Source organism: Bos javanicus, unplaced genomic scaffold (assembly GCF_032452875.1).
Source record: "Bos javanicus breed banteng unplaced genomic scaffold, ARS-OSU_banteng_1.0 tig00001919_1, whole genome shotgun sequence".
NCBI classification, from domain to species: domain Eukaryota; kingdom Metazoa; phylum Chordata; class Mammalia; order Artiodactyla; family Bovidae; genus Bos; species Bos javanicus.
Window position 1 is genome coordinate 187,739 of NW_026893787.1, and position 25,205 is coordinate 212,943.

General features: G+C 41.3%; 1 protein-coding gene across 1 annotated transcript in view; it reads right to left on the minus strand.

Annotated features, from left to right (window-relative positions):
- Nucleotides 1-25,205, minus strand: part of LOC133243998 (ATP-binding cassette sub-family C member 4-like) — a 202,517-nt gene that overhangs the window by 60,919 nt on the left and 116,393 nt on the right. Inside the window, 6 exon segments of the mRNA XM_061410684.1 lie at nt 8,425-8,613; nt 9,470-9,570; nt 10,685-10,795; nt 12,347-12,466; nt 18,412-18,562; nt 24,869-24,948. Of these exon segments, the coding sequence (XP_061266668.1) occupies nt 8,425-8,613; nt 9,470-9,570; nt 10,685-10,795; nt 12,347-12,466; nt 18,412-18,562; nt 24,869-24,948 (752 nt within the window).

The following is a 25,205-nucleotide window of genomic DNA, read 5'->3' on the forward strand; positions in this document are numbered from 1 at the left end:
GTGTACTAGCAATAAGATCAAAGAATCAGTATAATGCAGGTAAAATGCTGGTCAGGAGTGAAACTATTATATAAATTGGCTTTTAGCTAGTGCATTTAAACATATATGTAGGAACTAACTTTTGAAAAAAATTTTTAGCAATGAATTTGCTCAACTGAAAATTCCCTGGTGGGAGCTTCCCAAAAGATGATTTCATCTCTACTTAGAAGTCTGGAATTGATAAAGGGCGTTAGACAGATTCATTTGTAGATTAATTCCATCAGGGAATTTTTAAAACTCACAGCTTTTAAAAACAGAAAAACTCAATTTTTTTATCTACGTAATGGAAACAATAATACTTGCTTCTTTCTGATGTAGCTGCAAGGATTCAATAAAAAAATACATGTAAAAGAAACAACAGAAGAACTAAATCTTTCTTGAGTGCTGACTATATGCGGAACTTTGTATATTTTCTTGAGTACTTACAAAGGATTTATTAATAGCTGATTTATTTTTGTAGCCACTTCCTAGATTATAGTAAGCCCTAATTTATATAATACAGATGAGCCATTTTCTGCATATAGACAGGCTCTAGAGCACATGTATGTTTGTGTGTGTGTACATATATACATACACCTGGCTCATGTGTACTGTGTATAGACTGACCTGGGCAATATTGCAGGTTCAGTCCCAGATTATTGCAATAAAGTATCATAATAAAGCAAGTCACATGCCATTTTTGGCTTCCCCATGAATATAAAAATTACATTTATGCTATACTGTAGTCTTTTATATGTGCAATCACATTATTTCTTTAAAACAATGTACATATCTTGGTTAAAAATATTTTATTTTTAAAAAATGCTAACCATAATCTGAGCCTTCAGCAAATTGTAGTTGTAACATCAAATATCATAGATCCTAACAAATATAATAATAATGAGAGTAAGCAAAAATGGTGTTGATAGACTTGCTTGATATCGGTTTGCCAGAATGTTTGATTTATAAAGAATGCAATATCTGTAAAGCACAGTATTTCTGGCTGTTCTCAAATGTAAATCAACACACATCTGGACATATACGAGAACTGAGTCATGAGAATGTATGTGAGCAGGATGGTCGGCTCCAAATTCCAGTGAAGAGAGTAAGAAAAATGCAATGCAAAGAAAACCCAACTCTGGCTGTTTTGATGACAATTTAGTCATTAAAACTATAATCTAAGTCTTTCCCATGTCACCAATGGGTTTCGCCAACTGACTATGGTGAAACATATGGAGATTGTCACCATAGGAGTAGGTTTACATTTCTAACACCAAAGACACTTGGAGATAGTCTTATTTTAACTTCTTTGCTACTTCCCCACTCTGTTTTCCCAAACAGGCCAAGGTTGGTCTCTGATGACCACACCAACTTGTTAGACATTTGTACCTGGGTCTCTCTTCATATACCAAACTCAATATAATCAACATTCAATGCCCTGCACAAAACAACCACTTCCTCGGTCTTCCCCACTTTACTCTCAATACTTCTTTCCCAGGCTCATGGGCTCAACTGTCCACCTTTCTTCCAGCTTTCGCCAAGTACAGCATGCTGCCAAGCCCTGAAGACTCTACTCCTTCAATGTTTCATGACTCAATCCCTCATTTCAATGCCCACAGTCATCACTTGAGTGCCAAGCTGCATTAGATTTTTTAAAATGAATATTTTTCTTAATCATAATCAGTGCAAATAAATCTGAAAAGTAAATATAAATTCTAACCATCACCATAGCACTCTGATCAAACCATTCCTATGATGTTGCATTTTCTTCTTGGACTTGTATGTGTCAAAGATACAAGTTCATTTAAACAAAATGAGATTAATGTGAACATATTGTTGCAATTTGTTTTCATTTAGCATTTCATAAAATATTTATTTTAACAGCTATAAAATATTACAGTATATGTGATTATCTTTTTTTATTTTTTTATTTTTTATTTTTTAACTTTACAATATTGTATTGGTTGAACCCTCCTCCCTCCTGATTATCTTTTTTTTTTAATTTTATTTTATTTTTTAACTTTAAAATATTATATTGGTTTTGCCATATATCGAAATGAATCTGCCACAAGTATACATGTGTTCCCCATGCTGAACCCTCCTCCCTCCTCCCTCCCCATACCATCCCTCTGGGTCATCCCAGTGCACCAGCCCCAAGCATCCAGTATCGTGCATCGAACCTGGACTGGCGACTCATTTCATATATGATATTATACATATTTCAATGTCATTCTCCCAAATCATCCCACCCTCTCCCTCTCCCACAGAGTCCAAAAGACTGATTATCTCTTAACAAATACCCTGCTGCTGCTGCTGCTGCTGCTAAGTCACTTCAGTCATGTCCGACTCTGTGCGACCCCATAGATGGCAGCCCACCAGGCTCCGCCATCCCTGGGATTATCCAGGCAAGGACACTGGAGTGGGTTGCCATTTCCTTTTCCAATGCAGGAAAGTGAAAAGTGAGAGTGAAGTCGTTCAGTCGTGTCCGACTCTTAGCGACCCCATGAACTGCAGCCCGCCAGGCTCCTCTGTCCTTGGGATTTTCCAGGCAAGAGTACTGGAGTGAGTTGCCATTGCCTTCTCCCTACTGGTGGATATTTAGGTGGTCTCTAATATTTTGCAATTATAAATAACTGTATGCTAAATAGTCTTGAAGTGCAATCTTTGCAAACAACCTTCATAATTTCCTTAAGATAAATTCTCAGGTGTGGAATTGCTAAGAAACAGGTATAAACATTTTTAAAGTAGACTTTTAAGTACTGCCAATGATATCAATTTCTACTTTCATCCCTTTCCTTGCACATTCACAAAATTGAAAAAGTTGTAACTTTGCTTTAATCAATTTGATTCCAAAAGTAGAATACCTTTCTTAGTATGTCTTATTGGAAGCATAACAGATCCTGGCTCCCTGCCTCCTGTACCTGCCCACTCTGGTCCACGTGCACTCACTTCTCAGATTGAACTCCTGAAGGTCAGCTCTGTGCCCATCACTCCACCCCAGGATGTCTCTTCTACAAAACTGTCCCCACTGATCTCTCCATCCTTCATGTCCATGAATCAGCTTCCTTGGGGTCACTTGGTAGTTGTTAGGGTTGAACATGAAAATATGAGTTATACACCTGGTAGTTGATTTTTCTGAATGCTCTGCAAGTACCTAGTTCTTCATTCACTGGATCAGGGCATCATGTCTTTGCTCATGCTAGTCCCACCTCCTGGAATGCCTTTAACATGCATTTCCTCCTGCTGAAATCCTAACCACTCATCATTAAGTCTGTCTCACATTCCAAATTCCTCAGAAATGCTCTTCCTGTTCCCTCATGTGGACTTCTCCCAACCCTAACAGATGTCATATCCTCTTTTTTAAACTTCTATAAAATTTCTGACCGCCTTCTTCATATAAAGCTAACATAGCCTTTTCTTCCCTGTTTCTTCAATTGGACTATATACATTAACAGCAGGATATGTATTGTATTTTCCTTTGTATTTTTTGTTATGGAGAAGGCAATGGCAACCCACTCCAGTACTCTTGCCTGGAAAATCCCAGGGGCAGAGAAGCCTGGTAGGCTGCAGTTCATGGGGTCGTGAAGAGTTGGACACGACTGAGCGACTTCACTTTCACTTTTGACTTTGATGCATTGGAGAAGGAAATGGCAACCCACTCCAGTGTTCTTGCCTCGAGAATCCCAGGGACGGGGGAGCCTGGTGGGCTGCCATCTATGGGGTCGCACAGAGTTGGACACGACTGAAGCTAGCTGTAGTATCCTGTGCAAAAAAAGGCTTCCACAGGGAGACGAGGCTTATAACTCAGGCTGAAGAAATGTATGGAAGACCTATTACCATATTCTTTAGGTATGTGAAAAGCTGGACAGAGAAATAAACACAGTAGAAAGAAAAAGTGTAGTCACTCAGTCATGTCTAAGTCTTTGCAACCCCATGAACTGTAGCCCACCAGGCTCCTCTGTGCATGGAATTCTCTAGGCAGGAATACTGGAGAGGATTGCCATTCCATTTTCCAAGGGATCCGCCTGACTCAGGGATTGAACCTTGGTCTCCCACACAGCAGGCAGATTCTTTACCATCTGAGCTATAAGACACAAGACATAGTAGATAGATCCTATAGCCATAAATACAATTGCAAATGGCTAACCCCTCACTTTCAGAGGACACAGAAAATTTTACACAGTGTAAATGGTTCAGGTCATTTGACATCCTATGAAAATGACAACTATCTTTGTCCAAGTATTTATTCTGTGCTGGTCTCCATGCTGGGTGTTTTGTGTCTTATCTTGTGTAAGTTGTACAACTATCCAGAGGTTAGGTCCTACTACAACCATTTTGCAAAAGAGAAGATCAAGGCTTAGTTAGATTACCTTGAAATTATTTCCTAAGTGCCAGGATGGGACTTAAACCCATATGTGTCTGCCTCTTTTCCATTCTACTGATGGCCTCCTTATGACCTAGGTGGCCTGGCACTTCATTATGCCCCTCTGTGTAGCTAGAAGAGATAAAGTGGGGAGAGATGTAGCTGCAATTAAATCAGGCCTATTATACAGGTCCTACCGCCAGACAGTTAAAGTATGACACGGACACCAGTGAGTATAAAATAGTGGGTGGGACAACAGGGCTGACATTACTAAAGAAAGATTATACTTGAGGTCAGATGGGCTGGCTGTCAGTCAGAAGAACCAGCGCCCACAGCTAGGTGGGGAGAGAAATCTGCAGCTAAGTGGGGCACATGGTTCCACAGGAAACAGGCCAAACAGGCAGGGGAAGAGGGACAAGCTGGGAATAAGAGGAGGTGTTCCTGAGAAAATATTATATAAAATGAATAAAATGTAGACTGCAGCCTGCCAAGCTCCTCTGTCCATGGAGATTCTCCAGGCAAGAATACTGGAGCATATTGCCATGCCCTCCTCCAGGGGATCTTCCCACAGGAATCAAACCCAGATCTCCCACATTGCAGGTGGATTCTTTACTGTTTGAACCTCCAGGGAAGGCCAAAAAACAAGAAAATATAGGAAACTAATATTTTTGCACATTTTGCAAATAGCAAGGTCTAGTAAGCATCTATGGAGAAGGCAATGGCACCCCACTCCAGTACTCTTGCCTGGAAAATCCCATGGATGGAGGAGCCTGGTAGGCTGCAGTCCATGGGGTCACTAGGAGTCGGACACAACTGAGCGACTTCACTTTCACTTTTCACTTTCATGTATTGGAGAAGGAAATGGCAACCCACTCCAGTGTTCTTGCCTGAAGGATCCCAGGGACAGGGGAGGCTGGTGGGCTGCCATCTCTGGGGTCGCACAGAGTCGGACACCACTGAAGCGACTTATCAGTAAGCATCTATAAAAATGTAGCATCCAAGTAACAGCTCTGAGCAAGAAAAACAAGCGAAAACCAATCTTCCTCTAGAGCTGGAAAATGCTTTAAAATGGTCCAGCACTCTCTAAAATGATCAAATCAACCACAAAATCATCTAAATGAAAAATGCAGCCCATGTTCAGAATTTACCCAGGAAGCTTAGGGTGCTATTCCCTCATTTCGGTTCTCTATTTTTACTTCTATTTCCTCCTTGAATTAGAATCCTGTGTAGGACCTACTACATTTTCCTGTTGACTCTAACATCCAGGAATTGGGATAGCAGAGGAAATGAAGGAAAGAGAATAGAGACCCACTTCTGCTGGGTGGGCTCACTCCCATGTCCTTTTACCCAGCAGCCTCTTTCAATCAAGGGGGTTTCCTGGAGTGACAGGGGCTGGGACAGGTGAGAAGAGAGGGAAACCTGGGAGGTACACAGACAGAGTGAAATTGGTTCATGAACACACTGTCCAAGTACCACCTCCAAACACAGATATGAAGCTAGTGATGGTATGGTAAGTGGACCAAGGCACAAATCAAAAGTCAAGTTACTGCTGTTAACAACTCAGTCTCCAAATTAAATGTTTCCTCAGACATTTTAGAATCTCAGATAATCCTATAATTTGAGGGTTTTAAGATGAAAGAATATAAATATATTTCTAAGTTATACTACAGAGTTTCTTAGAGAATCCATATTTTACAGCTTTGCAGGAAATTTAAGACATGAACAAAATGATGAAATTACATTCACAACAGAAAATCTAATGGACACATTGTGAGTAAGCAGACATCACCTACAGTGCTCTCAGGGAATAGATTGCATCAAGAGCTAGGTCAATGTTTTCCCGACAGAGCAGTCCTTACCTTCTTCATTATGGAGAATCAAATGGGAAATAATTAGGAGCAAGGTTTTGCCATGTGACTAACTGAAGCTGCTTTCTGTGTGTCATTTGTGTATTAAGTTGAACATTATTTCATGTCACAAGGGTATCTTCATTAAATAAGGCTTATTCAGTTGCTAAATTGTGCTTGACTCTATGACCCCATAGACTGCAGCATGCCAGGCTACAGTCCACAGGATAGGGCTGTGGTGGAAAAGAGTTTTAAAGAGCAGTTCTCTAAATATCTTGGGCTTCCCAGGTGACTCATGTCTGTGCGTGCTTGCACGCTTAGTCATGTGCAACTTTTTGCAACCTCATGGACTGTAGCCCATCAATCTCTACTGTCTATGGGATTTTCCAGACAAGAATACTGGAGTAGGTTACCATTTCCTTCTCCAGGGGATCTTTCCAACCCAGGGACAGAATCTGACTCTCTTGCATTTGCAGGTGGATTCTTTACCACTGAGTCACCTGGAAACGTCCATCTAATATGTCTAGATAATTGTTTGCCACACAGCTTTCCTTGTGTGTTTTGGTTACTGTTTGCTCGTACCTGTATGTTACTCACTCACCTTCCCAGCAAACAGTCCCTCTTTCCAGCAGAATGTCACTTTGGGAGTAACAGAGATGAAAATAAGATACTCCCTGATTTTAAGAAGACTCAGGGTTCTATGAGATACAGACCCCAAATTACAAATCATGTCACAGATGCTGGATCATTTATGTTAATTGTGGTAAAATACAAACAGCATAAACTTACACTTTTAAGTTGACAATTTAGTATTAAGTTCATTCACATTGTTGTGCAAAAATCAACCTCCAGAGTATTTTTTGCCTTGTAAAGCTGAAATTCTATACCCTTTAAACAACTCTCCATTTCTCCAGTCCCTGACAACCACCATTTCTAAGTTTGGTCTACGAATTTGACTACTCCAAGAAGTTTATAAATCATACAGTATTTGTTCCTTGTATGTCTGGCTTATTTTATTTAACATAATGTCCTCAAGGTTTACCCATCTATTGATGGACACTTGGGTTACTTCCAACTTTTGGCTAGCGTGAATAATGCTGCTATAAGCACAGGTGTACCATAAACTCTATCTTAAAAGGATATATAAAGTGAGGAAGAATAAAGAAGACACATTAAAACTAACTCAGAAAATGAGACATTCACCAGTCAGATGACAGAAGGGGTCTCTGTGGTAGAGGGGCAGCATGCACATTGGGAGGACATGGTGCTTTGGAGGAATCTACACATAGCTTGAGTGTAGAGGATGTGTGAATGTGAGGACTTCAGGCTGGAGAGGTATGGGGAAGAGTTTCCTATCACCTTGTCTCTTCTAGTTTAGCCTCTTCTGTAAGACTCTGTTCTTGTCCTGGCTAAGGGCTGCAAACAGTGTGAAAGGAACATCAGCAGACAAAGATGATGGCGGGACCAGGTCCCAAACCTCTCTGCCATCTCCCATGTAAATCTTGCCTTGCTCCTCTTGTTTTGGTTTCATCAACTTTGAGTGAATCTCTAGGTCCTTCCTCTATAGGAGGCTCTGGTTCCCTGATTGAGTCATGATTCTGGGCACTTCTCTGGCAGCTACGAGCTGGCCATGCAGTCTCTCTTTGCATGGACTTGGGACTGCACTATAGTTGCAGCAGCAGCTTGCCCAGGTCAGTAAGGATACATCTGTGATTCAGAAAGTTGTCTGTAGTTGGGGCTGGGGGTGGGGGATGCAGATGACAGCTAAGTGTGGGTGAGTGAAGCTCAAGTCTAAGGAAAGGGCCAAGGGACAGAAGACAAGGCTTCAGGGTATCATAGATGAAGAGAAGTTTTCAAAAATACAAAGAAAGGATGGAAAGGAAGGAAGCCAGGGATAACTTCCAAGACTTTTCATGATAATCAGGTGAAACATGCAAGGTCCTGGGTCAGGTTAAGTTCCAGCTTCATGGCCCAGGGCCACCAACCACCATAAGGGAGCTCATGACACAGGGAAAGAAATGCTGAGATCCCCATTCCATGGTCAGTTTCCAAGAAAGATTCACGTACAATGTCACTGATCTAATCTGCATCCATTAGGAATGAAGAGTCCCCCTGACACACTGACAAATAAGCCAACAGCAGATGTGGTGCTAGATCTTTAGCTGGATTTTAAAGAGGCAAATGGCTTAAACTAACCTTTTCTCTTGCGTTAATAAATGCTGTCAGATCCTTCAATACCAGAGGCCCGTCCAAGCTGTACCTAAAGTTAATATCAAAGAAAATGTCTCCTTCATGGGGCCAGGATGGCAGTGGACGATTCTCATATTCCCAAGGTGCTTCTTTCTTAAGTTCTGTGTATTCAATCACTCTTTCTACTGAAATCATCTGAAACACATATGACACCACAAGAGTTAGAATTGGAGGGTTTTCTTTATTGATATTCAGAGATTGTAAATGAAATGTTCTGCTTTTATATCTTTATATCTGCTTTTACATGGTTCAGAATATCTCAGATCTTAGTATCCACAAAGGATAGAAGTAGGAAATAGATGAGGACTTTGATGATTTGCAAATTTGTTCATTTGTTCAACGGTCATCAAACCTCATTTTAATAGTCACTTTCTACTCTATTAGAACAAAAATGGAAAGATTTTTGTTTTATTGCTTTTTTCCATTTAGGAATTGCAAATATTCAAAGGAAGACACAATTTACATATTGACCTCCATTTACATAAGGCCTCCTAAACAACTATAACTCGACACTTCTTACAGCACACTCTGAGAGGAAGCTTATCCTACAAGAAGGAAAACCAACAAATTCAGGTGTCCAACATATACAAGAATAAATGCTAAACTGGGGGATGGGTAGGAAATATCTAGTAATTAAACAAACAACCTCGATACATTGAATTCTTCTTTTACCGAAAATGAGGAATTACCATTTAGATAATAATAACAAACAAGCCCCAAAGAATTTAGCTTATATCCTCTCCAGGACTTCAGAACCTCCCTCCTACAGAGACATTTATTACATTTGAAGACATCTGTGATGAATATAAAGCCTGTTGACATAGCATACGTAAGACTGAGAAAAAGATGTATTTTTTTATGGAGGAAGGATCTAACAGACTGTTAGCTATGATATAAAAATGACAGTTTTAAGATTTTACATGAGAATTGCTTTCATGTCATTCAATGCCAAAAAGACTTGAAAAGACTAAGAAGAGTAAGAAAGAGTCACCATATTCTCAACTTCAATGCTTTGCCTGATGGACCACTGGAACATTCCCATGAGGGTGAGGGCGTTGGACAGTACCAGGCCAAACTGACCAGCATTCAAAGCTATATGAAGAAGAAGAGGAATAAAGTCAATCCTGCTCTCAATCCCAAGTCCAGCTCTTTCTATCACTTTACCAAGAAGACTCCTTTATAAGATTTAAATTGTTTGCATATAATTATATTACTGTTTATCCTTTTACTATCAGTTGACAGAGACTATGAAACAATGAAAAAATCCACTCTGAACTTAGAAAGACTATTAAATGAGTTTTTAAATCCCCAAAGGATTGACATACACTTGACAGTATTACATAGGTGAGGGAAAATGTCATTATCCAGAATTTCTTTATTAGGGTTTCAAGATCATTATGCAATTTCACTTGGAACATTCAATGCAGCTACAATTGGAAATTATGAGAAACAAGGCAATGGGTTCCAAGAGCCATTGCTTTTAAATCTAAAATACCACTCTCATTGTTCCATTATTAAAGATTGTGATTCAGTGTTGTCACAGTGGAATAGTTGTGTGTGTGTGCTCAGTTGCATCTGACTCTCCAACCCCATGGACTGTAGCCCACCAGGCTCCTCTGTCCATTAAATTTTCCAGGCAAGAACACTGGGGTGGATTGCCATTTCCCACTCCAGTGGATCTTCCCAAACAAGCGATTAAACCTACGCCTCTTGTTTCTCCTGCATAGTTAGGCATGGTGGATTCATGTCACTCATCTAACACCTGCTCATCTGGTACCCACACAGCAATGAGGATACTGTTCTTTCCTATAGAGAATCTTCTCACCCCAGGGCGTCAGGCACCTACAAACCAAGAAACCTGAGAAGACCTAAAGCTAAAACCTAAACCCTAAGCTGAACAAAAAGCTTAACAGTACACTTGGTTCTCTCCTTCCAACTATGAGACACTGCCTGAAATGTTCAAAAGGTCAGTTTGCTATACCTGTGTAGACTTCAACCCACTTAAGAAAAATAAAAGGATAAAATGTCTCATCATACAAATGACTACTCTATGTGGACCACACTGTGGAATCATACACTGTAAATGCTTCAGTACAATTCATTAGAACCAAATTGTATATTAGACAAAGTGGCAAGAGTTTAATAAATATAAACACAGCAGTAAACTGTAGTCATACCACAAATAGTTATTCACATCTGTACTTACTATTTGCCAAAAACAGAGACCCAAAAGCAACAACGGTGACAAAGATGGCACAGGTGGCATCTAGACGCACAGCAAACCATCGAGTTGTGGTCAAAAATAAAAACCAAGCCTCTGGATTTGTGAACCATAATAAGAACAATGGATAAACAGAAAAACCATGTTAGTTGCATTAAATGAGGGAAAGCATTTTGCTCAGATGAGCTTCAGAATATTTTTACACAATGTAGGACAACATAGTTACATACCTAAGGAACTTGAAGATTCCAGAAAGCTAGGTCTTGACAAAAGACAACATATGGTACATATAGGAATCAGTCCAAGGGCTTTGTGGGAAGTGTGCATTGAAAACGTCAACCCACAGGTTATAAACAGAAATATTATAGTCATAAAGAAGATGGAAAAATGGTTTCATTGGTGCGTTTCCTGCAGCGCTAGGCCTCAGCGTGAAGATCATCCTCTCACAGGGTTGACTGCCTCCAGATTTCTGACAGCAGAGAACACAGCTCACACTCTGATTCCAGCACCTTCTGCTCTTACCTCAGGGTCCTGCATGTGTTTATTCTTAAGAGCCAGTGTCTTCATGACCATTGGCTAAAAGGATCTGCGTGTGGCTTTCAAAATGCCATTTTATATTTAAAATACAATAACAATTGGAAAGATGGGTCAGGATTAAATAGACTTACAGAAAATTCTGAGATTTCTGCCTAGAAAAACAAATCACCAATATAAGGAATAATATACATCAAGTGAGCAGCAAATCAGGAAATTATTTTCCTCAATCACATCTGTCACCCTGCATACTTTGAAAACAGAGGCTATCTGGCTCTTCTAAAAAAAAGTTTGCTGACTCCTGCCCTAAAGGGACAGAAAGCCAGAAGGCACCGTAATGGAAGGGTAATGTGAGCCAGTCACAGGAGAAAAGCAGAGATGTGATGAGATAAGAGGGCACACAATGGAGTATTACTCAGCCATTAAAAAGAATACATTTGAATCAGTTCTAATGAGATGGATGAAACTGGAACCTATTATACAGAGTGAAGTAAGCCAGAAAGAAAAACACCAATACAGTATACTAATGCATATATATGGAATTTAGAAAGATGGTAACAATAACCCTGTGTACGAGACAGCAAAAGAGACACTGATGTATAGATCAGTCTTATGGACTCTGTGGGAGAGGGAGAGGGTGGGCAGATTTGGGAGAATGGCATTGAAACATGTATAATATCATGTATGAAACGAGTCGCCAGTCCAGGTTCGATGCACGATACCAGATGCTTGGACCTGGTGCACTGGGACGACCCAGAGGGAGGGTATGGGGAGGGAGGAGGGAGGAGGGTTCAGGATGGGGAACACAGGTATACCTGTGGTGGATTCATTTTGATATTTGGCAAAACTAATACAATTATGTAAAGTTTAAAAATAAAATAAAATTTTTTTAAAAAGTGTAAAAAAATAAATAAATTAAATTAAATTAAATTAAAAAAAAAAGAGGGGAGCACAGAGGGGATGCTGAGAGGAAGGGACAGGTGAGGCAGGTGTGTAGACGGGGGTGTGGGGCGGCACAGAAAGAGGTGGGGGCCAGCAAGGCCACCCAAGAGGGGGGTCAGGCCTCAGAAGGCAGCACATCCCCTCCTTTGAAATCTTAAGAAACTTACAGACCTGAATGCAAATCCTGATATGCGTCAAACAGCTCCTGAAACCTTTGTTCAGCTTTGTACACCCGGATGGTCCAGAGTCCCTGGAGAGAAGATGCTAAATGGGACAATACCGGACTCCGTGCTGGGAAAGCAGAGACACACACACGACAGAGAAAGTCAGGAAGGCTGGATACAAAGAAACCAACTGCCTACTATTCTCCATCCTGCCAAACAGCACACCCAGGGACTCCTGGTGGGTTGCCTGGAGGAAAAAAGATGACACCACTTCTGGAGAGAATCCTCCATGTGACCCTCAAATTCTTGGTCACACCAAGCTTCACTTAATGACCTGGAAATCAAAGATTCTCTTTGAAACCATTTTGGTCCTAATCCAAACCATTGCTATATTTAAATAACAGAATTATTTCTTTCCTAGTTTGTTTGTCAAAGTCTTCCTCAAACATGTCCTTCCTGGAAATTCTTCCCTGACATTCCTCTGAGTGAAAATTATTGTCCACAAATGTTTGAGTCAGTAGCCTTCTAAAATTTAATCCTTTTTGAGAGTCCTCACCACCCTGAATTTTGCTGAGCTACCTATGTGCTGTCCCAAGCTCAGATGAGTAAGCCACGGGCTGGGATAGAGTCAGTACATCCCCCACCCTGAACCAGAGCAAGACACAGGACAGGGTGAGATGAGTAAGGGGAGCAGACAGTCTGCTGTCTCCCCTGTCCTGGGCCTCTCCCTGCACCTGTGCCAGGAGCCTCTGTGTGGGTCACGGAGCACCTGGTGCTGCACCGCCTTGTGTCTAGAGGACCCAGCAGATGGAGTCTTTGAACAGTCTTGACTTCCACTCTGGGGAGCTGATGGATGTTTTTATAACTGCCCTGCTGAGTATCTGTCCTGGCATTTGGAGGCCACTGTGACATGTGATATTCACATCACTCTATTAGAATCTGACCATGGCATCAGCAGTCATTCTCTTTTAAGTGACTTCATGTGCCTTTGGGGTCTGGTGTCACATGGCTAGCCATTCATTTCCTGCCATGTTCTCTAAGAGCACACTGACCATGAGCATCAGGGTCAGGCTCCTGCCCATCAGGGAACAGGTAGGTTGCAGGCTGTTGGGAAAGGAGGACCCCTCATGGTTCTCATTCCCTACCAGGAATGAGGCAGTAACTTGCTGTTATCAGGGGCAGATAGTAAGCCTGTGATCTCTATCTGGGATGAGAGATAACTTGTGCTGTATCAGCAGGAAATACTGACATCACTTGGTTACCTATGCATCTCCTAGAGAAGAGCTGTTAGTAAAACCTGGGGGTTTAGGGGAACTGAACATCACTTATCTTATAGGAGGCTACAGAGATTATACAAAATGACTGGAGGAAACAATTAAGTAGGAAAACCCAACTTTTTCAGGGCCTGATTCCCTAACGTGGCATCTGAATGCCTGTGTAGGTGACAATTTAGTCAATACCAACATGTACACAGGCACTGCAGGTGTGTGTGGTAGAGGGTTGGGGTACAAATGGGCAAAGACACAGAACCTCCTCTTGTCCTTAGTGTCCTTGGTTCTATACAGAAGGAAGGAGCAGTCTTCCTCCTGTGAGACACTGGGGCTCAGAGCAGGTGGACACCCTGGGCTGGGGGGGGGGGGGACAGGATGGGCTAGCGACAGCTGACCATCCACTTGGCCCTGGGGCTTTTTCCACCTGGAGCATCTAACCAGAAACTGTAACTGTTAGGGGCCCTCACCTGTGAAATTGCTTTAAGGAAAAAAACCCTTTCCTGAACTGGACATAATTTCCCCTTGTATCTAATTCAGGCAAAGAACCTTCAGTGATTCACTGATGCTTCTGACTATCCAGTTGTTGTCTGTGGTTTTACTTAAGCATCCACACTCTTCATTCTATTCAGTAACTTTTTATTTTAGCTTCCTATAATTTTACACTTACAAGGCTGTAATGTGAACACAAGCTGAGCTCATGCTCCAAATAAGAAAGGCCCAAAGCTCTGTACAGGCCTTTTTGCAGCCCCAGCAGGTGTCCCAGCCCTAGAACTCAGTCAGTCTGGAAGCAGGGTGCTCACAAGGATGATGCAGGTGAATTCTAGGGCCATCAACCTGTCAGGAGAATGCTGAGAATCCAGCTCTGGAGAGCACAGAAAACTCACTATAACCAGGGGCTTATTTCCACAGCAAATGTTGTGACATCAACACTATTCATCACAGACAAGGCTTCTGAGAAGGAAGTAAATATGGCTGTTCATCCAAGGACATCTTGGAATGAACTCTTCAGTTTGGACTCCCTCACCTGCTTTCCCTGTCAAGAGATAAGCTGCTGCTGATTCTTTCCAGCAGGGTTTCCCTGGTGGCTCAGACAGTAAAGAATCTGCCTGCAATGCAGGTGACCTGGTTTCTCTCCCTGGGTCAGGAAGATCCCTGGGAGAAGGGAATGGCAAACTACTCCAGTATTCTTGCCTGGAGAATTCCACGGACAGAGGAGCCTGGCGGGCTACAGTCCATGGGGTCACAAAGAATTGGACACACAGAGCAACTAACACTTTCACTTTCTTTCATAGGAGAGTAGGAGGGTGGGGTCAACTTTAGAAATCAGGTGTTATCTTGGCCTTGAATACCAGGGAACCCAAACACCCCATCACCTACCTCACCTCATACCCAAGAGTTACAGCAGACCAGTGGGAATACTGACCTGTGAAAAATTATCCTGCTTCATTCAAACCCAACTTAGGGCTGAGCAGGATGCCAGGATGCGTGAGCTGGAAGGTCTGCAAAGAAAATTAGCCAGTATGGGGGAGAGGGGATGTCAAAACTCTGGTATTACCTTGCCCAATGTAACATCCTCTTTCCACAAAGACTGAGCTCGCTGTCCTGAAGCAGACTGTGTAACAGCCATGGTGTCAGTCTGCACTCATAAACATGAGTAACCCTACAGTTCACATGACTGACAGCTGTGTTCTCCACAACCCTGAGGACACGGGAACACATCCCACCAGGTCTGCAGATCTTTCTTTGCAGGGGGACCGTGTGCTGACAGCCCTGCTGCAGGTTATCATTTATGCTATGTGAGACCTGCCAGTTGTTACTGTGTTCTTTTTTTCCCCCTCACATTCAATATTCTAATATCTTTGGTAGTAGCCAGCAAGCTACAAATATGAAGTCAAGCAAGCCTCATGAGACCCCCCAGAGACTGAGGGATTAAGAGCACTCACTGCCCATAATTAAGTAAATTAACCCACCTAAGTGGTAGAGCTGAGTATCAGACACAATTCTGTCTTATTTCCAAGGCTGTGCTTTTAATCACAGCTGCAGTGAGTTAGGGGGAGAGTAGTCAGAGTTAAGGATGCCCATGGTTACCAAACGCATTTTTTCAAGGCTCTATTGTTTATATATTAAAACCCCCAAATATTACTTCACTAACATCCAACAGCCTTAGCCATTACTGAACATCTTACTAAGCAGCTTATCTTGAACAAAGCCCCTGGAAATCTGGCACAAAAACCCCTTAGAACACAGAGTTGAGGACCTATGGTCTGAATACACATGACACACATGCTAAGCCTCCCCTAGCAATGCCATGACAGACACTGATAGTTGATCACAGTATGTTTTAGACAGAATTTGGACATGGCTTCATCATTCAGGCATTGCCAAATGAACAGAGTTAGTTAGAGAATGGCAACCAAACTCCATCCTAGATTTATGTACTTCTTTGTGACTGACCACTGTTGTGCTCACTTTTGCAAAAATGTGCATGAAAACTCCATTATAATTAGCTGTAGATCTGTTAAGATGAAAAATGTCAACCTAAGCTTCCAGAGGCAGCTGGGCAGTAGGATTTGAAACTAAACCTCAGGAAATCACTAGTCCTTCAGAACACAAGGATGAAGCAGGTTTATGCCTTCTGGCCACAGCAGTCAGGTGTCCTTTTTGCTATTGGCTCCAGCGGTGACCTTAAGACATACTATCTGTCCTTCATAGAGAAAATGGTGGTGTTGCTATCTACAGCACAGACCCACCACCTAAATAGATAACAAAAATAGTTCTAACCAACTGATCACCACATGCAGTTAGCTGGGGAGTATGGAGGAATGAACATCCAGATTGAATTTATTGTTAACCTATTTTTGCAGCCTGCCTGCCTGCTTTAGTTGCTCAGTCATGTCTGACTGTTTGTGACCCCATGGACTGTAGCCCACCAGGATCCTCTGTCCATGGGGATTCTCCAGGAAAGAATACCAGAGTGGGTTGCCGTGCTCTCCTCCAGGGGATATTCCCAACCCAGGGATTGAACCCAGGTCTCCACGTTGCAGGTGGATTCCTTACTATCTGAGCCACCAGGGAAACCCAAGAATACTTGAGTGGGTAGCCTATCCCTTCTCCAGCAGATCTTCTTGACCTGGGAATCAAACCATGGTCTCCTGCATTGCAGGCAGATTCTGCTGAGCTACCAGGGAAGCTTGTGTCGCAGTCTAGTAGGATGCAAAAACAAACAAAAAAACAAAAACAAAAAAACCTAATATTTCACAGGGATGGAGCCAAAGTTTTCACAGTCTCCAGATCAAACAGTGAAAAAATCCTATACTGCTTCTATATAAAAGCCTCAGGAGGTGCCTTTCTCTCCACTTCTGTATGGATGGAAATTGGCCCTTTCCCTAGGTACAAATATTAATCAAATGTTTCTTTTGGAACAACCCCTCTTTGAAAGTACCAAAGATCTGCTTTGCCACAAGACTGTTGAATGACTCCATTTCATGGGCAGCCTCAAACGATAAAATATCTGAAGCCTTGTCTACACAGAAGACTGGATGGAGCTCATCACTTCCCCTTCTGTCTCCCCAGGTCCTACCATCAACCAAATCACATCAGCAGAACGTCACACTCACCTGGACTCTACTGCTTCCCAACCATCCAAACACCTCACAAGACCAGACTTCATGGGATGACACCCACTACCCTTCATATAAATACTTAATACAAATGTCTCTTAAGAGTTTAGTATTAAGGAAAAGAAAATATGCAAACACTATAACAAAAAACTCCTTTGTCTTGATGAACTCATATTTTTTCACCTACTAGATATGGAAGACCATGGGACTCATAGTGTTCTCTTCTTGGCTGGAAAGTTAATTTGGTATTAATTTGTAGTAATTATCCACAGTTGAGATTTCTGATATAAACATTTTCCTTCTTTACTTTTTGGTTATTGTCCTTATACCTTTTAAAAATGCACATTATACCTCTATTCGCCTTATGATTTGCTTTAATAATGATGAAATATGTCTGTGCACTAAGGAGATAAGCTCTGAATTATTTCAGCCTCTGCAATTTGCTGTAGGATAGAATGGTTAATCATAAAATGTTTTTCCCATTTGTCCAAAACTAGAAAGTTGAATGGAGTGATAGACTAAATGCATGTTAAATGGATCCTCCTCCTGTGTCCTCCTAAGGGGATATTTTCAGCATCGTTTATATGAACAGCCTTGGGGAGGAGGGCCTACAGTGTGGCATCACTCTACATACTAGTGATGATAAAGAGCAAACCTTAAAACAGTAGTGCTTGTCTTTCTAAAACATTTAACAACTGTAACTTACTTGTCATCTTCTGAATGTATAAGAGAATGTATTTTTCAAATGTATCAATTCTGACATATAAGCATATTTCATGATGCCTCCTTTCCTTTTCCCAATCTTCTTTCCTTATCATTTCTGGTATTTCAGGAGAATAAAAATCTCCTATTTTCCTTCTACATAAGTTCCAACATGATGAAACTTTTTTTTTTTTTTTAAGAAAAACGTTCACTTAGTGCCTGTTCTGTGTTAGGAAGTATGTCATGAACACCACAGAAATGGTCCCGTCCTCATGGTGCTCACATTCATCCTTCTTGTGCTCAAACGTAAAGCTACAGCTAACATACCACCAGTTCCATGTGCCTTACAGGCCACACTGATTCACAGGGGCCATAATATGCAATTACTTAATGTTAACTTACTGAGAAATTCCAGAAGACAGAGTCTCCAGAGGCCAGTCTGCATTGCCATCCCAACCTGAGAGTCCCAGTATACTCACTTGTAGATTCCAGGCGTTTGACATCTTGTGAAGTCTTTAAGAAATATCACCGGAGAACAAAGAAAATGATGCCAAGGAGAATCACAGGTATCGCAATCCAAGGAATCATGGCCACCATAACACCCACCATACCAATCAAAAGTAGAGATGACTGAAATAGCAAAATTAGATACAGAGGTCTCCTTGTCAAGGACTCTTCAAAAATAAACATTAATGTGTTGTCTTGTTAGGATTAAACTTCTTTTCTCAAAAGACTTGTTGGAATAGCAGGGAATGCTTTTTCATCCAAAAAAATAAAATTATAGGTGGTTCACCTGTCTATCGCATGTGCCAAATATTGTACTATAAAAAGAACTTTCTAGATATTAGCTATTTTGATACACTCAGTAGCCCAATAGGGCAGGCATTATAATTTTTAACAAATAAGAGAATATTTTACACTCAGAGTGGGACTTGAATCTTAAACTATCATGAGTCAGTAAGTATTAGAGAGATTAGCAAGCAGGTATTACAGATAAGGAATCCAGAAGCCTCAGCTACATATGTGAGGATAAAGAAGTGGTTCATTACAAACTAAGTATCCATAAAAGAAGAAAAATTCAAATGCTGGCCTTTGGAAGTGGAAATTCCTCTTTTTTGGTTTTTTATCCATAGGTAACATTTACTGGAATCAAGATTGCCAGGAGAAATATCAATAACCTCAGATGTGCAAATGATACCACCCTCATGGCAGAAAGTGAAGAGGAACTAAAAAGCCTCTCGATGAAAGTGAAAGTGGAGAGTGAAAAAGTTGGCTTAAAGCTCAACATTCAGAAAATGAAGATCATGACATCTGGTCCCATCACTTCATGGGAAATAGATGGGGAAACACTGGAAACAGTACCAGACTTTATTTTGGGGGGCTTCAAAATCACTGGAGATGGTGACTGCAGCCATGAAATTAAAAGATGCTTACTGCTTGGAAGAAAAGTTATGACCAACCTAGATAGCATATTGAAAAGCAGAGACATTACTTTGCCAACAAAGATTCGTCTAGTCAAGGCTATGGTTTTTCCTGTGGTCATGTATGGATGTGAGAGTTGGACTGTGAAGAAGGCTGAGCACCGAAGAATCGATGCTTTTGAACTGTGGTGTTGGAGAAGACTCTTGAGAGTCCCTTGGACTGCAAGGAGATCCTACCAGTCCATTCTGAAGATCAGCCCTGGGATTTCTTTGGAGGGAATGATGCTAAAGCTGAAACTCCAGTACTTTGGCCACCTCATGGGAAGAGTTGACTCATTGGAAAAGACTCTGATGCTGGGAGGGATTGGGGGAAGGAGGAGAAGGGCATGACAGAGGATGAGATGGCTGGATGGCATCACCGACTCGATGGACGTGAGTCTGAGTGAACTCCAGGAGTTGGCGATGGACAGGGAGGGCTGGCGTGCTGTGATCCATGGGGTCACAAAGAGTTGGACACGACTGAGCAACTGAACTAACTAACTAACTAATATTTACTGAGTACTGACTGAGTACAGGGTCACACATTCAATACTTCACATGCATTAACTCATTAATCCTCACAATATCCCTATTAAGTAATAGTGTGTTATCTCATTTTATAGATGGAGACACTGAGGCACAAGGAGAGGAAGAGCAACTTGATGAAGAACAAGAAGCCTCCCAGCACCAGCACCCACATCCCATGCTCTCCAGCCCAGGACCTCCCCACCTTGTCACCCAGGACAGCTAGCCCTGGGTATATCTCTAAGTGATAGGTTAGGAGGGTAATGCCTGTATCACAGAGACTTGGGTTATCATTTCACAGCTCTTCCAGATCAGTTTTCTTCAAGAATCCTCATAACCATCTTGTGAACGAGAAAATTAAGAACATTCATTTCTACTTACACATAAGAAATGCTAAGCTGGGAGGTTAAGTGAGCATTCTAAGTTTTCCTGGGAAGTTAGTGTGTGTCATGGAAAAATCCAGGAGCAATTCATACCCAGGGAAACCCAGAGCCACAGCTGAAGGAGGAGGAGGTTGGAAGGAAGAGGAAACATCCAGAACTGTGACTCTGTGGCCAGGAGCCCTTGTGAACCAAACACCGTTATCTGGATGTAGAACAATATTCTTCTGTTTCTTCCATTCTCTACTGTGGTATAAAAATAAGACTCAGAATGAAGAGAAACAAAATATTGGAGGAACAAATTCCAATCATAAGTGGAGAAAAATGGAGTTGTCCAAACTCTCTCCTATAATATACCTCCAGCAGAACAATTTCTTACAGCTACCGGATTAACTGTGCATCCCATTCTGCTGTACCCTTCATGCTCATAAGGAGACCTTACACCTCCTTCTATGTCTGATCTTAAGTAAAACCACTAGGGGTGCCATCATTACTTGTCAGAGGAAAAAAACCTGCTTAAAGGTCCATTACCCGCACCCCCAAAAAATCCAAATTACAAATTTTAGGAGACACATCGTTTGACTGGACAATATTCACCAGTTCCAGTACTATGTCTCCTACCAGGTGAAGACCTTTCATGGCTACCCCAGCCTGGCAGATTACCTGGGAAGCAAAGTTAAGATCAAAATGAAGGGCCACGGGAGCTCTGCCGATGCATTTTCCTTGGGTACTTGTTGAATACTTGTGTTGCTATAGATACTGACAATAGTATCTGAGGTCTACTTTTGAAGATGTACTTTTAAAATAATATGACCAATAAGTCTCATGACTACTACAATTTCTATTCTCTGTATTTTCTTCTCAATGCTAGGCTTTCCAAATATTGATAACCTTAGGGATATGACAGCAAGTTGACATTTTGGGGGGATCCTTCTTTTTTATTACATATCTTCTGTCTGTTTCAAGTTTGGCTTCTTACTGTTATGAAACTGCTGAGCATTTCTGGTAGACTAAGGAAAAAACTAGTGGACCTCTGAATCATCAAAACCAAATCAGATTATTCAATATATTCCAAAGACAAGATCACTTGAATGCTTTCTATTTCTTGCACCATTAACTGGTGTGCTGATACCACTATAAGTACAATGGCTAGATTTTGTATACTAGTGAATCCCAGGAAATTCAACTGTGCCCACTCCAGGTCAGTCTTCTTGGTACAAGCAAGCAAGCTGGTTATGACCTCAGGATGACTAAGTAAAGACCCTGCACCACCAACTATGGAAAAAAGTCTAAAAGATGTTATCCCGTGAGTAACCGTTTCTGACAAATCACAGTGGCATCTAAATGAATTGTTAATAAAGTATATATAAAAACCACACATAAAAAGAAGACATTCGTGAACAATATTAATGGTTTTGATTAAAATCAAGAAAAGTTTTATTAATGGGGAAGAGAGATTAGGATTCTCTAGCCAGCAAGGGGTGAACAACAAGGAGGGAATCTCTGCATGTCTCCATCCCCTGGGGTGAGGGGTGTCGGGGGGTGTGCTGGAAGAGACTCATAAGAGGACGGCTTTGTGTCTGACTAGTCCATGTACCTCACGGCTTCAACTCTAATCCCAGTTTGTTGAAAAGAGGGAGGGAGAGAGGGAAATACCACCCACCTCACACCCTGCCTCCAGCTCACAAACTATAAACCCAAACAACCAGCAACACCTCCTCAGATCCTACATTCCAGATGGGCCTCTCTCCTACTTTATTCAAACTCCTACCAGGAGTAGCCTGTCTTCACCTCAACTTCCTCCACACCTCCTTGATTTGCAGCCCTTTGCAATCTGGCCTCCTCACATCTAAAACCTGCTCCTCAGTCACCGGACACCTCCTGATCCCAAATTAACCAATGAGTTTCCATGGACTCACATTTTCATTTGCATTGAACAGACATGTCCTTCCTCAGTTCCACAACCTAAATTCTCCTCTCCTCCCCTGATGTTCACTGTGCATCTCCTCTGCTTCCCTCTGAATACCAAGGCTCTCATAAGCTTCTGATCCTGGCCCCTAAAAATGCTTCCCTCTCTCTGGGCAATCTTATCCATCATCACAGATTCAGCCATGACCTGCTCAGGGAAGAATATGCAGGCTCCAAACTCATCTCAGGTCTCTCTCTCAAACACCAGACCCTTACTTCCAATTAACTAAAGGATGCCTCCACCTGCAGGTCCCAAAATTCAAGAAAATGGAACTAAAAGTGGCAGAACTGGGACTGGAAATCCACTAGATTAGACTTTTCTCTCCTCACACTACTGAGAATGTTTTATACTGATGTCAAGTAGCATCTCTCCCTGACCCTCTATATATCATGCAAAAATATGAGACATATTCTAATTATGAGGGCTAACTAACCATGTGCTAAGGACACAGAGGGCCAGACAGCTTTGGAGAACCCAACCCTGGCCTAGCTTACAGTAGTAAAGAAATAGAACTTTTCACAAAATCTTAAAGTAATTCATAATCATTGTCAAACTATGACACTGCTTTAGTGAATGATGGCTTCTAGGGATAAATTACATAGCTAAACCCATCAGTACACATTTATAAATAAGTGTGTGGAAGAGAAAAAAAATCAGACATCTTTACAGTAAAAGTAGTATGCCTCAATCTCAATTTACTTCATGTTGGTAAACAGTGGAATCCTTTACCCATAGGCTATGCTGTTTGCAGTCACTTATTCACTGCTGCATTTCCATGTGACTTACAGGAATGCCTAGAATCATATCCCACCTATTATTGATTTTTCTGACATAGCTAATTTTTGAAATTACTTTTGGCTCCTTTTATAAAAACTAGCTCCAGAAGAAACCCTAAGTTTTGACTTGAAAAGTATTTGACCATTGAAATAAAAAACATGATCAGTACATAATTATAAACCCTAATTGTGACATTTCTGCTTCTAGGCCTTAAAATGTTAGTCATTCAGTTGTGTCTGACTCTTTGTTATCCCATGGACTGTAGCCTGCCAGGCTCCTCTGTCCATGGAATTCTCCAGGCAAGAATACTAGAGTGGATGGGCTTTTCTCTTCTCCAGGGGATCTTCTCAACCCAGGGATCAAATCCAGTTCTCCTGCATTGCAGGGAAATTCTTTACTATCTGAACCACCAGACAACCCCTAAGCCTTAAAATAAGTTCATGCAAACTAGACCTTAGGAAAAGTGAAAAAGGTTCAAACTTATGAAGCATTTTAGAGTAGCTGTGATTTTAGAGTCTGTGCAGTTTTTGATAAATGTATTTCCTGTCCCTGCACTCTAAATCCCTGAAAACAGTAGACAGAATTAACCAACAGAAAAAATATTCCATATGAGCTACAATATTGAAAGAGAAGAGAGCTGAGATGACCCAACATCATTCTTTAGAACCTCAAGTTTACAGACAAAACAAAGGCTAGATAAAAGGTATTTTATTCAAAGGGGTTGTTGGGTTTTACAAAAATATACAAAAAGGCACCTAAAGACTTAGAGCAATCGAAGTGTGAAGAGAAAAGCTGACTACAAAAAGGAAAAAAGACATTTTCTGAGATAACTTTGATCTTGTACTCAAATTGTTGGCTTAAACGTACTTGCCTTTAAAGGCTTCACCTGGCTTTACAAAAAAAAATAATAATAATACTGTGAGAGCTGGACCATAAAGAAAACTGAGCACCAAAGAATTGATGCTTTCCAACTGTGGTGTTGGAGAAGACTCTTGAGAGTCCTTTGGACAGCAAGGTGATCAAACCAGTCAATCCTAAAAGAAATCAGTCCTGAATATTCATTGGGAGAACTGATGCTGAAGCTGAAGCTTCAATACTTTGGCCACCTGATGAGAAGAACTGAATCACTGGAAAAGACCCTGACACTGGGAAAGATTGAAGGCAGGAGGAGAAGGGGATGACAGAGGATGAGATGGTTGGATGGCATCACTGACTCAATGTACATGAGTTTGAGTAGGCTCCAGGAGTTGGTAATGGACAGGGAAGCATGGTGTGCTGCAGTCCGTGGGGTCACAAAGAGTAAGACACAACTGAGCAACTGAACTGAACTCATTTTTAATAACTGCTCCCTATTGTCCTTGTTAAAGTATTATTTTCACTTCATTATTACTAATCTTTTCTTTGTAAGTAATCATACCTGGCTTTAAAAAAAAAAAAAAAAAACAGTGCAATAAATATTTGTCCTTTGTGGTAATACAGTGCATAATTTAGTTCATCTAGGCTATCTTTCCATGAGAAGTGATTGGTTTTGTCACAAAATGTGTTCACAGTAAAGGGAAAATTGTGAGACACCTCAAGGCAGAGTGAAAACCACTTACCCAGCATGTCACTGCTTCAGACCAACCTTGACGTGACTCAATAGCCACTCCTGCCCCAGGGGTTACTCATGTTAACCAGCCTCCCAATCACAGCCGCCCCTTTCTCTCACAAACATGGCCTTTTACTGAAGGTAACAGGACACATCACCAGGCTGAAAGGCCCACCCTCTGCCCCAACAGGCACTCTGCTCTTCCCTGTGAAAACTTGACAGAATTCTTAACATTACCTGCATGAAAACTTGAAACATCAGGGGCAGAGAGTCATCCATTTGTCCAATGTCTTTGGAGAAACGATTTAAAATTCCTCCTGCAGGAACAAGATATGAGAAATTACTCATCTCTCCTTGTAATAGGCTGATAATACTTTTCAAACAAGTAATACATAAATAACAAACACAAAATTGAACATTTTTAACCTTACAGTACAGTACATTGAAAAGTACAGTAGTCTAGTACAGCTGCTGGCATATGGTGACTGGAGTGAACAAGAAAAGTTACTGATTGGAGGAGGAACAGGAGGTGGGAGATGGTAGAGCTGAAGGATCATCAGCAGTAGGGATAGAA